This window comes from Macrosteles quadrilineatus, unplaced genomic scaffold (genome assembly GCF_028750875.1).
Source record: "Macrosteles quadrilineatus isolate MER2022 unplaced genomic scaffold, UCM_ALF_1.0 Scaffold_9__3_contigs__length_116548681, whole genome shotgun sequence".
NCBI classification, from domain to species: domain Eukaryota; kingdom Metazoa; phylum Arthropoda; class Insecta; order Hemiptera; family Cicadellidae; genus Macrosteles; species Macrosteles quadrilineatus.
This window is the reverse complement of record NW_026542602.1, coordinates 39666314-39681530: the sequence shown is the minus strand read 5'-3', so window position 1 is coordinate 39681530 and position 15217 is coordinate 39666314. Positions and strand designations below refer to the sequence as shown.

Here is a 15217-nt window from a genome sequence, read left to right as displayed (position 1 = left end):
ATTTTCAAACCGTATACCATGAATATTTCCTTAAATTATGTTTATTTAAAATATATTGCGATTGAAATATTTAAATTCTATCGATAGAAACGGTAAAATATGTGTTTTCACCTTTAAAACACGGAAAATGAGTTTTTTTTTTCATGTACACATTGTTAAAACACTTCATCATTTGTGTGTGCCTTCAAAGGCTAGCATTATGTTTGAAGTCGACCAAGTTATTTATCTAGTCTAACAAGTTTGTTTAGTCTACACATGTATCGGCTGATTTCAGCGGGCTTTGATCAAAGTAATCAGCTGTTTGCGATAACTTGCACAACCAGCTGATTGTGTTAATTTAATAACAAACATCTGTATTGCACTTCCACGAACACCAACAACTACTTCTTGTATACGACCTGTGATAGGGTCAACTTGAACCTTACGTTGGGAACATTGATTTTGGAATTATAGTGATGAATACTATTCGTAAAAAATCCTAAAAGAAGATAAACCCGTATCACCAAAAAATTAACTTAAAGAATTCATGAGTTGTTCAAAATTGAAAGAAAACATCTACAATGTAATTATTTGTTATTTCCATATTGGCATTTCGATCAATAATTATGTTAAACAACAATCCATTTAAAAAGCAAGAAACTTCATATTCATGTATTTAGTTGAAAATAAACAAACATAGGCCTATTCGCAAATGCACAAAATAAAGGCATTGGTACATGAAAATCCATTGAGGAAAAGACTCGATGAAAAATTTCGCTGTTACATAAGGATTGGCTATCAAAAATTTGCATAACTAATTTTCCACAAATTCAAGATTTCAAAAAATTTTGTTTACGAAGATATTTACATAAAATTAATGTGTATAGCTAACACTTATTGATTAGCTTTAAAACCTAAATTAATTTATTAGGTATTATAATTCCAGTAGAAACAAATTCACACCTATTTCAGTAATATAGGTTTTTTTTTTAGCGAATTTCCCTATAGGGAAGTAGCTATTACCGTAGGTCTCATGGTAAGACCTAAGCCCGGGAGCGATTTACTTTTTCATTTTGATGTCCCCAGAGGCCAAAAACACCATTCGTTCAAATTTTTATATATCTATATATATATATATATATATGTGTGTGTCCATCCGCACGATAACTTAAGTAATTTTTGTCCGATTTTGATAAAATTTGGTTTAAAGGTGTAAGGCGGGATAAACTTGAATGAGTTCGCAAACCAGCATGATCGGACTATGGGAACGGGGGTTTATGGGGGGTTTTATGGGGTAAAAATAGGTTTTTCCCATTTTTGACCCTAAAAACACAAAATTTCACAATTTATTTTTCAACCATTTTGTAGAGCTTAAAAAAACAAATAATTTAGTATATTGAAGCGTTATTATGCGCCTAATTGTTACGGAGAAAATTCAAAAAAAATTGTAATTTTAAAATTCCCATGTTATTCTTATGGAGAATAAGTCAACTGTTGTAGTTTGCTTGTTTATGAACATATTTTGATCAAATTTGGAAAATACATTAATTTCTTACTACACCACAGTACCTTTTAATATTTTACATTAAAAAAAACTTTTTTACCCTCCCTGTTGCAGCAAACCTAAGTACTCATTAAACTTATTCTGTTTAAATAGGGAATAAATGTGATATTTTCAGGGGACATTTTAGTTTAAATCCAATCAGGCAGATGGAAATTCGCTAAGTCTGCAGGTTTGCTGCGACGGGGGTATTAATTAATTAAAATTGTCTGTGACGGTGACATGTTCCTTTCGGTTAATACAATAACAAATAGGGCCTATTTATTTCCACAAATTATAACATTCCCTATACAAATGGGGAAACGGTAATTAATCGTTTGGCCACTCATACGATTAAACCAATCGATTTAACATTGGTAAACAGGTTAAATCGCTTAATTGAAATCACTGCATTGAATTGCTGCAAACAAACAAAATATGTTCCGTATAGATTGAAATAATGCTTACTTTGGTTAACCGATTCTGTTTTCCCTAACGTATTATAAATAAATTAAGTTATTGAATTATTATTTGACAATACAATTTGTTAATCAATGTAATTTATTTTATTATTGCCGGTTAATTAAATGTGGAGCTGCATAGTTAAAATTTTTATTTGTTTCGACGTAATATTCTGTGGAAAATTGTCAATTATGCAGTCGTAATTTACAAGACTAACAATGCTAGTTAATAGATTATATTATTTCGGTAGTTTGGGGTTTTAGTTATTTTCAGATTGACTTCTTGCCGTACTCAAATACACAGTAATGAGAATTCGTCATCTTTTCAAATATTATTTTGTCTAGGCTTTATTAATTTACTAGATTATTGATCCAAACCTTCGTTTAACTCGGCATATTAATAGACCATTTGTTATGATAAATTTGCTTTTATCAATGCGGGCTCTGCGGGTTAGCTGCTATATTATACTGATTAATACTGTATTTATTTCTGTATCAAAATCAAATTGCTATCGATATTTTTGGCAAGAAAGATCAAGATGTATTTTCATTGTGTAGACAAAGTTTCGTTAATGACAAATCTGTATTTTGTATAAAGTAGTTTAACAATGTACGCCCAAGCTTCAGTCTGTAGTGTTAGTTGACGCAATGAAATGATGAAACATACCAGAGTAAACATAATGCCTGTTTTTACGAAATCCCAGCGTAGGTAATCCCTTAATCCTATTCACAGTCTCTTAATCTTGATCAAGTTGGTTATTTTACCCATTCATCAACAACTTTAGTCCCCCAACCTTGAGTCTTAGTCCATTTATATAAGACTCGTCTTCATCATTTACTCCCATTTACGAACTTTCTAAGTAATTGTACATGCGTTGTGTAAGATTTAAAAGATTAATCTATTTTATTTAGGCTATATTGCCTTATAAGTAAGCGAAAATACTATGATAATCTTGCTGGATTTGACAGCCTATAACACTGAAATAAATTTGCGTGTGTGCGCATTTAATTTATATAAGATGGAAAAAACAATGAAGTCTATGGATAGGACTCTATTAGAAAAAAAGATATATTTATTTTTATTCTAACGCATAGACATAGTTTGTTGGCATTAAGAAAATGCTAGCATAGAGATAACATTCGATTGTTTTTCTACTAATAACCATAAAAAAACTGCATAATGAAACCTTTAAAAATAACACCATTCAGCACTGCTGTGGAGAACAATGAATTTATGTGGCGAATAGTCATACAATGAGACTTCAGTTGCTTTCCACCATGTTATTTCTTTCACTAGCGTTTATTTTAAGCGGAATAAAGGATTTTAAACGCATGTTTTCTGTGTTACGAGTGTGCTTTTGCGTACATTGCCGCTCATTTATAATGCTTTCACCGTACTTTTCTTTCGGTAGTTAATATTCAAAATGTAACTTTTAGTGAGGGTTTTCTTTGGAGGAAATCTTTTAAGCAGATACAGTTTACGTCTACGAAACATATCCTGTTTCCAGAACTGTATACCTACGACATCACATGGGCTTTGAATGATCATGTCGTGGTATTGTCACGCCATGACAAAATCATGGTTGGTGAACTCTCGGCTTGGGCCCGATCCTCTTTCCCCATGCAGTAACACCTTGCATATAGTGTGAGTGTTACCTTTGCACTCGTTGGCGTCCCTAGCGGTGGCTCGGCCCCAGGGTCTGTCGAAGTGGAAGGGTTTGCATCTCTCGCAGTCTCTTCCTGCAGTGTTGTGTTTACAGTCGCAAGTCAGCAGTCCCGACGGCCCGGGGACACACTTGGAAGCATGTCCGTTACACTTGCACCTTCCTCCCACAGCAAAGTCCGACACGGCGTAGTGGTAGGACATGGTGGTGGAGGTGGTCGTCATCAGAGAGTTGAGCACCATCCCTGACGGACTGTCCGCGGGCAGAGGTTCGTTCTGGAGGTCCTGCGAAGGATTCAGCTCGACCTTCGGAGGAACGGGTCCGTTGGTGATTTTGTTCACGTCTTCCAAATCTTTCTTGGGATCTTTCTCCAGGTCGACGATGGATATGGTGTCGTCCTCCTCTTCCATGATGGAGGGGAAGTGGAGACGGTTGAAGACTACCTTGATGTCAGTAGCGGTGACCCAGTCTTGTAGCACGGGGGAGGTGTCAAAGTCCGCGGCGCTGGGACGACCCTCCAGCGTGCTGAAGGCGATCCTGGACGCGATGGGACCTCCCGCTCCGTCACCGTTGAACCTATGGGAGTCCGTGCACAGAGCTTCTTGCTCGTTGGCTTTGGTGATAGTGGCTCTGTTGGGTCTGCCGTACACTCTCCGACACTGACCGGAGTAGAACTGGAAGGGTTGCCAGGTCTTGCCGTAGTCCATACTCTTGTAGATCGCGATGGAGTCCGGTTTAGCGGCGCGCGGACAGAACTGCAGACTGACGTAGGTCAGCTCGTACTTCTTGCCTAGAGACAGTGTGAGGGTGACGTTGTCCGGGGGACTGTTGTAGGAGGCGGGGGCGACGATGGGCTCCGACCTCCAGCAGGTGATGTTGTTGGGGTTGTTGAGGTCCGTCAGGTAGGACGGCGGATGTCGTCGCTTGGGCTGAGAGTCGTCACACATATGACACACACTGTCCGGGATGTCGCAGTAGCGGGAAGGTCCGAAAGTGCCGCAAGTACTAGAAGCTTCCACGGGGCTGCCGAACGCGGCGTTCACAAAGTCCGGGATGCATCGCCTAGGTCGGTCCTCGTCGTAGCACGGGTCTATCGGCGTCTGCTGCGCCGCGAACATCTTCAGGAAGGCTTCGTTCCCTCCGTGTGCCACCATCGGCACCAGGGTCAGCACCACCACGAACCACTTGAAAACCATCGTTACTTTATCTCCTTCACTTATTATACTTCCTCTCTCTCCAGCATCTCACGTTTATTTAGTATCGCTACACATGTCCACGCACACGCACCATACACTCGCGACACCGACTGACGCACGGACGCACACTCACCTATCGCGGCGAGCTCTGACGAGTGACTGCCGCACTGGTGTGAGAGCGCGGGGGGCGGGGCCCTCCCCCTCGACCAATCACGTCGCCGAATTCTTACCTATATATAATTGCCGTTCACACCGGCGCTATCTATAATTGCCCGTGATAATGGGTATTATTAAAAGCGTCAGACTGCATGTCTCGGACCGGCTTGTTTACACTCGGGCTCCGACTGACCGAGTTACGACAAAGCCAGTCGTTGTGACTAATTGTGTGATATGCTCCTTTGTCATTCCACCATATTGTGCTTATTTCCGGACAGAGTCGGTTTAGAGGTTATTTGACGCCTCATTAACTAAACTATCAAAGGGTAATGATTATTAATAGTGTGTAAGTCATGTCTTTTCATCTCCAGTTCGTGATATTTGGATAAAAATATTATAATGAAGTAAATAACTAAAATATTTATCTGTCATCTTACATCACGCGTCTTGTTTGAGTATCTGTAAGAATGTACAATAATATTGAATAAGTTGGGAATTGATTTGAATCCAATAATGTGGGTAATTTTAGAGCCAATCTTTGCGATGGGTTGTGTTAGGATGGTGGTTTTAAAATTTTATCAGTTTTATCACCTATCAATTTAGTTATACCCTACTAAGAAAAGTGATAAAAAATTATGAATACCTTTTGGTCAATATTAGCCCTAAAAGATTTTTTTTCATATAACAACTTTTTTAAAGTAACCTTCTAAAATCACTACAGATCTGATACTTAGGAAAATAAAACATACCTGTGTTTCAGTTTTAGCAAAAATCTGTTAAAGATGTGTATCTGACGTACAAACATTTTTGACAAAACATACTCGAAGTTTGTACAGTTTAGTTTATAGTTGTTACCTATAAAACAGGACAACAGTTAAATTCCTTAATTCTGATATAAATATACAGTACTTTAGCATATAAATAAAGAATTTATTTATAAAACAACTTATTGCTACAACAATAGCTTACTAAACTCCCAGTGTCGAAAAAATACTTAGGAGAACACGCAAAAATATTCGCATTATTGATACATATAATCAGTCTTCGAACAATATAATGTGATTGCCTACTTTCGGATTATTAATTACAATTCAGTAGTCATTGTTCGTATACAAATTTAAACAATAAAATGTTAGGTAAACTTTACATTAATGTGTTACAAGTTTTTAACGGGTTTTGAATTTTCAATGTGTTATTAAAGCAATAATTATTGAGGATCAATTTAGGATAATACTGGCGTTCTTTCGGTACAGTTTAACTAGGTTTACAATCGATTTATATAGCAACAGATGCATCTGCACATGTTTAATAGTCATAAACCTTTCGTCACTGAAAATGTTTTAGTGTGAAAACATTCATGCTCAATGTTTTTCTTGACTTTTAACTCTAGCGCGAATTGCTATCAACACCTATCAACTACTGTAACACTCATTTGTATACTCTATATCCTTTAAAAAATCCCCCCCCCCAAACTACAAATGATAATACCCATTCCTGTGACTAAACCAGCAAACGAACGTAGATTGACCTTTTCAGGACGCACGTGGCCGAACATGGCAGAGAGAACCGATCCAATGACTATACACTTTCATACATATATAATCAATGGTCAAACGTCGTGCACGGTTCACTGGAAAGGCTGAATGATTCAATCCATCTACTGTCCGATGTCTTCAAAGGCACACAACAAGTAACTCAATCGTCCTGGCTAACTCCACACGTGACTGGACTTGTCTTCCCTTCCAACTTTCATAACTGCTTTATTTGTTGACGGAAAACTTTTGTCAAGTCTCGTGGGCTTTTCTGGTTATTTCGGTTTACTCTTGTGATTTCGTTACACCATGTGACAGCAAGTCTTTATTGTTTATGAGATAAGGAATTTAAAATACAAAATGTGTATATTTTAATCAATTAATTAGGGTTTTGGTTGTTGAAAATTACTAACAAATTGAGTTGTAGGCCTACTGATGCTGTAGAATATAGATTTCAAATAGGGAGTGTGTGTTGTCTTTATATTTACCATTTTATTTTACAATTTCAGGGCTCATAAATGCAAAATAAAAAAATTCTCACAATTGATTCACATATTTTAAACTTATATTGTTAGAGTATTATTATGGTATTATGTTACAATCTGCCTTTGGATATTGTAAGTAGACTTTGCATCAGATTACGTCATCTAAATGGCGATCACATTGTCTCAACAATATTCCCTCGTGTTAATATATATCTCACAATTTATTGTGTACAATAGTATTAAATGCAACTCGTCCAAACCAGAACTATCAATAGGCAAGAAATAAGTAGCCTATATTTGTTCAGAATAGTTAATATATTTAACGATAGTTCTTAGTTTCTGATTTCTTTACAAGAAAGACACATGTCTTACCTATAAAGGAAAAGTAAAATTTAGACATCTCAATCACAGAATAATACACGTGCCGAATTGACTCAAACAAATTTTGAAAATCCCATCAATTCGTGTTGCGTCTGTGCACCACTTAATCCAGCAAATTACTAACTTAAAAAAACATTGTACAGACAAAGAAAAGGTTTTATAAATTTAATCTTTACTACATATCAACTTAAACACTTTTAAAATTCCATTAAGTCGTGTTGCAGTTATTTCGGATTTTTAGTGTTGCATTTTATTGCGTCTATGTTAACTTCATTTAATCTGGCAAAGACCTAACATAAAAAAGCAATGTAAAGAAAAAGTTGTAGGCTATACATCTATACAACTTTACCATATACTACCCACGGCCACCACAACCATTAAACTTATACCTATCCATTTATCCATATCACGACCACGTGCCAAATTACCTTGGAAAACACTTTCGAATACCCCTCCTTATCAAGTCTTAGGTTGTAGCGTTGTAGGTATATTTGTTGCTTCGATGTTGGCACTACGTAATCCGGCTGTCGGGACCGGAACAAGCTAATGCAACGCCCCTGGGGACGACAGCCTAAAGCTCTCAACTTCCGCAGCCTCTTTGAGCGCAACCCGCCATTCCCTAAGGACAAGACCTTCCAAATCCTTCGTCTTGCTTTGGACTTCCTTTACAAACACGTGGTAAACTAACGTTACGAATGAATAAACGTACAAACAACATAATCCAAATGTGGGTGTGTAGGGAAGAAAGAGATTGTTGTATAAGATTCGTAATTTACGAAAGATATCGAATTAAGAAGTGGGTAGTTTCAATAATTGCACCAATTTAAATTCTTCAACAAATATTCTTCAATTTTTATCTTCTATAGAGATGGTGTATTTCAATACAAATTAATTGGGTTTCAACCATCTTTGTATGAAAAAATAAAACAGGAAGTAGGAATTAAACAGCAGTTGACTCTGAGGAGGAATTCTGCAGTATACTTTCTGTTTTTGGTGAAAACTGGCTACATTTGGTCACAGAAAACGAAAACGTACGTTTTCTGTGATTTGGTCCAATTTGTCGTACTTTGGTTCATCAATCAAATCCAATGGTAGCAACGCAACAATAGTGGTAAAGTAACATTTAGTTTTGGTATTTATGGTATTTTACCTACTTGGGTTGTGAAATGGGGAAATGTTAGCCTATTACACTAGTTAAAACGTGAGAGAAATCATTATTGATTGGTGAGTCGTGTGTGAAGATTTTAGTTCTAAATAGTAGCAAAATATAAAACTCTTGCCTTCCAAAAACGTGGTATTCCACGGGCATTTCCTAAAGATGTTAAGCTATTAAAATATTTCGATACATTAAAAATCTGGTTTTGATGTGACAGCAAAATCAAGTGCTAATACAAATTCTCCTTAGCGCTGAAATTTTTTTGGGTGTCGCGCACGTTTTTTTTAAATACTTACTTACTTACTTACTTACTGCCATGGCCACTTGTACCCTAGCTGGTACTTGGCCTCGCCAACACGCTGTCGCCAATAGTCTCGGTCCCATGCATCTTCCTCTACAAGCCTCATCCTTTCCAAATCGTTTCGTACTTGACCCCACCACCTGGCTTTCGGTCTACCTATTGGTCTTCTTCCCCTCGGATTTCCTCTGAGTGCTATCTTCAGTAGACTCTCCTCCTTTCTCCTTAGGATATGGCCAACCCACCTTAATCTTCTACTCTTAACTTCTCCAATGATATCAGGGTCTTAAAATAATTCTCTTAGCTCCCGGTTGTGGCGGATTCTCCATACTCCATCTTCACATACTGGCCCATATATAGTTCTCAAAACTTTGTTCTCAAAAGTTATTATTTTCTTTTCTGAGTTCTTGCTCAGGATCCAATTTTCCCCTCCATATAAAAGTACAGGTCTTACTATAGTTTTGTAGATTCTAATTTTTGTCTTTCTCGTTAAAAGTTTTGATTTCATTAGTTTACTGCATGCGTACCAGCTCTTTTTTTTAAATGCAAACAAAAATTAATTTTTCAACGCAAAGTACCATGTACCATGAGAAATTGTTCAGAAAATTACCCTCTACAAGAAAATAATAATAATAAAAGGATCATACTCACAGTTTTTATTTCCAACACCACTCCATGAATTAGAGCGAACATAATTTTCGTTTTTAATTTCTCAAAAGTTTTCTATCCCAGAGTATACCCAAAGGGTATGAATCAACATTCTGAGATAACAAAAAGTTCCAAATTGCACTTTCTTTCCACTGATATAACACTTATAGGTTTCTACAACAGTTTGTAAACAAAGATTACAACAAAATAACATCTCACGACGCAGAACAGGTGTCCGAAAAATCATCTGCTGAAAACAGTACTGCCAACATTTGATTTGTTTTCCAACGACCGCTAAACTAATATTTTTCAGATAGAACGAATATTCCTCTTCTATGCTATATAAAGTAAACGTACTTCTGTCAATAAACAACAAAGATATAACGACTCTTTTGTGAACTGTTGCTGTTGCATAATCGTCACGGTCGCGACTTTAGACTATATACATATACATAAGTAGATAGTAATGTACCAATCCTAGACCAAAAAAGGAAGACTTTAATAATTTAATGAAATTTGTTGTTTTTCAATACTAATATGTTAAATTTTTGCCTCTTTTAGGCCAATTTCTAACATTTTCATATTTTTCTAGAAAAAGTATATAATTTTGATGAAATTTTCATGAATATGTCTATATTTTCCATAAAATTGACTACAAAACAAAATGTTTTTAAAAACAAGTAAAATTTTAAAATTTAATTTTTATACAAATTTAACTAAAACAGTTTCTTTATCTTTGAATGTTTTAATTTCAGTAATAATTAAGTTTAAATCTTTTTTATTTAATTCTTTAATTGTTTTTTCATCAAATATATTAATAAATCTATGAGGCAAATGAACTTTACATTTTTCTAATTCAACAATAACTGTTGGTCCATATTTATCTTTAACTTTTTCAAATTTTTCTATTTTATATTTTGTATTCAATTCTAAACTTTTTATTGGTTTATATTCTTTGAATTTACATTCTCCAATATTATTAATCTCTTCTAGTAGATCCATTTATTACAAAAATAATTATAGAAATTTTAAACAGTTAATAATTGAAATATATGAAAAGAATTTTAAATGTCACACAACAGTTCAGAACTGTTGTGTGATATTTAAAATTCTATTTTTTTAAATAATATCTGATGTATCACTTATGTTATCAGAAAAACCATTATGTTAATTTATTATGCATGGATCATTTAAAGTTGATAGATGTTTTAAGAATTTTAAAAAAATATCATCAAATTCTGGTTTTATATAAAAATTCAATTCTAAAAGTTTAAAAATCATTGGTAATAGTTTTTTAAATGATATATTTCTTTTTGTAAAACTGAAATATGCATTAAAAATTACTGTAATATTTCTTTTATCTTCAAAATTTAATTCAAAATCAATATTGAATATTTTGTTTAAGAATTGATAGTAAAATATCCAGTTTGTATAATTTCTTTGTTTTAAGAATAATTTTATATTTTTAGGTGTTATTTCAAAACTATTGTCTAAAATACATAATGTATAGATTTCATTGATTAATTGTTGTGTACGATATGGTTGAAAATGATTAAATTCTCTTAAAATATTTATAAGATGTTTGTTCTTATTCTTTCGTCTATTAATCTTTTTTTCAGAAATAATTCTTTTACATATATTACATCCTATACAATTTTCAATAATTGTAAAGTTATTAAAATTATGACATCTATAACATACATACATTTATATATAAAATTTTTATATCTAAATGGAAGAACTTATTCAGTGTCATAAATGTAAGAAGAAAACTAAAAATATTAATCCAGAAATTGTTGAAATGAAGAATGGTTTGTTTAGAATTGCTACCAAGTGTTCAATATGTAAAACAAATAAAAGTAAAATAATTAAAAAAGAAATTAAACCAATAATAAAAAAGGAATTAAATAAAAAAGATCAAATAATTGAAGCTAAAGAAATTCATGCTCCAATAAGAAAAAAATTTCCAAAAAGAAAGATAGTTACATTAGGTATTGATGATTTATGGGCAGCTGATTTGATCATTATGAAAAGTTATGAAAAAGAAAATGATGGTTATAAATATATGTTGAATGTTATTGATACATTTTCTAAATATGTTTGGTCAAAACCTTTAAAGAAAAAAGATGCAAAATGCGTATCTATAGCATTTGAACAAATTATAAAAGATGCAATAAAAATTGGTCATAAATCACCAAACTTATTACATACAGATAAAGGACTAGAATTTATAAATAAAGAATTGAATGGAGTTTTAAAAAAGTATAATATTAAATTGTATCATACAGAAAATGAAGAAAAATCAAGTATTATTGAAAGATATAACAGGACTCAAAATGAAAAAATGAAAGTTCTATTTGAAATTAATAAAAATTTTAGATGGATTGATATTCTTCAAAAAATAGTTAAAGAATATAATAATTCATATCATTCAACAATTAAAATGAAACCAATTGATGTAAATAAAGAAAATGAAAATGATTTATTAGATACAGTTTTTAAATATATCCCACCAAAAATAATTACAAAATCTAAATTTAAAATGAATGATAGAGTTAGAATAGGAAACAAAAAATCAACTTTTTCAAATAAATATAAAAACAATTGGTCAAGAGAAATATTTGCTGTTTCTAGAATTAATAATACAAATCCTGTTACATATAGTATTAAAGACTTGAATGATGAAGATATAATTGGTAGTTTTTATGATTATGAATTGAAGAAAACTAATTTGTAAAATTTTATACTATATAAATGGAGAAAAAATGTATAAGGTGTAATTTATATAAAGATGTATCTGAATTTTCAAAAATGAAATCAGCAAAAGATGGTTTATATTATTATTGTAAAGAATGTTATAAAAGTTATAAAAAGGAATTATTTGATAATATTAAAGTAATTGAAATAAATCAAAAAGAGTGTTTGAATTGTAAAGAAATTAAAGACATATCAAATTTTCATAAAAATTACTATAGTAAAGATAAAAAGTTGGCAATTTGTATTGAATGTATTAGACATATGTTTTTAAAACCACAAATGTGTGAATGTGGAAGAAGTATTAAATGGGTCAATAACTATTCAAAACATTTAGAAACTAAAATTCATAAAGAAAATATAACAAATAAGATGAATTAATAAACTAGTTTATAAAAGTTTTATTGAAAACAAATACTCTAGAAAATATAAATTGACTAGTTGATTACTAATTTTATAAAAAAATACTCTAGAAAAAATAAATTAATCATTAATTTGGGTATATTACTTATATTTTATAAAAACATATTTTCTAAGTAAAAATTATTTTTATTAAATAAAGGAATTTTTTCTCATCTAAATGGAAAGACGAAATGAAAATATATTATGTCCTTATTGTATTAAAAATATATATTCTAAAAACTATGCAAGACATTACAACTCAAAGAAACATTTAGAAAATAAAATAAAATATGAAAATGAAGTTAATAATTTAAAAATATGGTGTAAACAAAATTATATTAATGATTATAAAAACAAAAATCTAGATCAATTAAAAGAAATAAAAAAGTCATATGATCCAACAAACTATTCTTTATTTAAAGAAGAAAAATTAAAGGAAATTGCTAACAAACTATCTGTTAGAAACTATACAAATTTAGTAAGAAATGAACTGATTAAAAGACTAAATAAAATTAAACAAAATCCTAATAATTTAAAATATAGATCATTGAAATTTATTCAAGATTTAGCTGTTAAAAATAATATTAAAATTGTAAATAAAACTAGAAAGGAATTGACTGAATTATTGACTGATCATCTTAAAAATAAACCAATTCTAAAAGAAAATATAATAAATATTCAAGAAGCTTCTTCATTAAAAGGTTATTTTCAAGAATATATTCTAACAAATTCAAATGATGGTTTGGATATATCTGATTATTTAGAATCACAAAGAAGTGAAATTCAAAAATTAATTGAAAAACAAAAATTTAAAAATATAAAAGGACAATTAGCTTTAACATGTGAATATCAGAGAAAATTGGTTAGTGGTGAAAATCAAACCAGTACAATGTATTTTGCTCTTAGGAGTTCAGATATCTTAAATATTAATGAATTTATAAATGATCAGTTTAAAAAATTAATATTAAGAGAAAATTTGAATCAACCATCAAATGGTAGTGGTTGGTCATTAAGTAGATGTTTAGAATTAAATCTCAAATTGTATAAAGTTAATTCATTAAATGCTGGTTCATATATTGAACTACCAAATAAAATCAAAAACAAGAAGAGTTGTATAAATTTTAAAAATAAAGATGAATATTGCTTCATTTATGCAATTAGATGTGCGATTGATAAATATAAAAATAGAAAATTAGATCATCCAGATAGGGTTAAACAGTATCAGAGTTATATAAATGATGAAATTTTTAAAGGTTTTGATTATCCAATAACATTAAAAGACATAAAATTGTTTGAAAAAAGATCATTTGATCCTAAATATAACTATCCATCCATGTCAATTAATGTTTATAGAATTGATGAAGATGAAAAGATTGTTCCATTACAAATATCTGAAAATTATGATGCAAAATTAGACATTGATTTGTTCTATTATAAAGATGGTGACAACTCACATTATATATTAATAACTGATTTAAGTAAATTAGTTTCTAACCAAGTTTCAAAAGATGGTCATAAACTATATATTTGTAGACGATGTTTGACACATTTTTATAAAAATAGTGATTTGAATAATCATTTAATAATTTGTAAATCTCTTGAACCTTGTCGACCAATTATGCCATTTTCTGGTGAAACTGTTAAATTTGAAAATTATTATAAAAAACTTGAACATCCTTTTGTAATTTATATGGATTTTGAAAGCATTCTGAAAAAGATTAATACTTGTGAAAATAATCCAAATAACTCATATACAAATAAAATTCAGAAACATATACCTTATGGATTCACAATTTATTTAGTTTCTAGAGTGACTAATAAAATATATAAACCAATTTGTTATAGAGCAAAAACAGATGAAGAGTTGAAAAATGTACCAAATAAATTATTTGAATACTTAGATGAGATTTCAAAGTATATAGCTAAAAAATATAATTCGAAAAACAAAAAGCCTATGAGTTTAACTAAAAATGAAGAAATTGAATATCATAAAGCAAGTGTTTGTCATATTTGTGAAACTATTGGTTTTGATAATGACACAAGACGAAAGGTAAGAGATCACTGTCATTTAACAGGAAAATTTAGAGGTGCAGCACATTCAAGTTGTAATTTAAATCTAAAATTTCCACAAAATATACCTGTGTTTTGTCATAATAGTTCAAACTATGATACACATTTGTTTATTAAAGAATTAGCTAAAAAATATGGTAAAATTGATTTAATAGCAAATACTGATGAAAAATATATAAATTATTCAGTTAATTCAGGATATGGTTATGAATTTGAAGATGATAAACCTAGAAAATTTGTAAAATTCTCATTTGTAGATACGTTTAGATTTATGGCCTCATCAATTGATAAGTTAGCTAAAAATCTGAAAGAATTTAAACACTTGACTAAATTTATAAAAAACATTGATATAATTAAAAAAGATGATGAAACATTTGAAATATTATCTTCGAAAGGTATATTTCCTTATGAGTTTATAGATGATATTGAAAAATTAGATTATGATAAAATATTAGATAAAGCACAGTTTTATAGTTCTTTAACTGATGAAAATAT

At 31.2% G+C, this 15217-nt stretch overlaps 1 protein-coding gene across 1 annotated transcript in view; it reads right to left on the bottom strand.

Annotated features, from left to right (window-relative positions):
- LOC129002057 (netrin-3-like) overlaps positions 1-4992 on the bottom strand; it is a 267472-nt gene extending 262480 nt beyond the window's left edge. Inside the window, exon 1 of the mRNA XM_054429569.1 lies at positions 3637-4992. Within this exon, the coding sequence (XP_054285544.1) occupies positions 3637-4840 (1204 nt within the window). The 5' untranslated portion in view covers positions 4841-4992. The remainder of the gene's footprint in view (positions 1-3636) is intronic.
- Positions 4993-15217: the final 10225 nt, after the last annotated feature.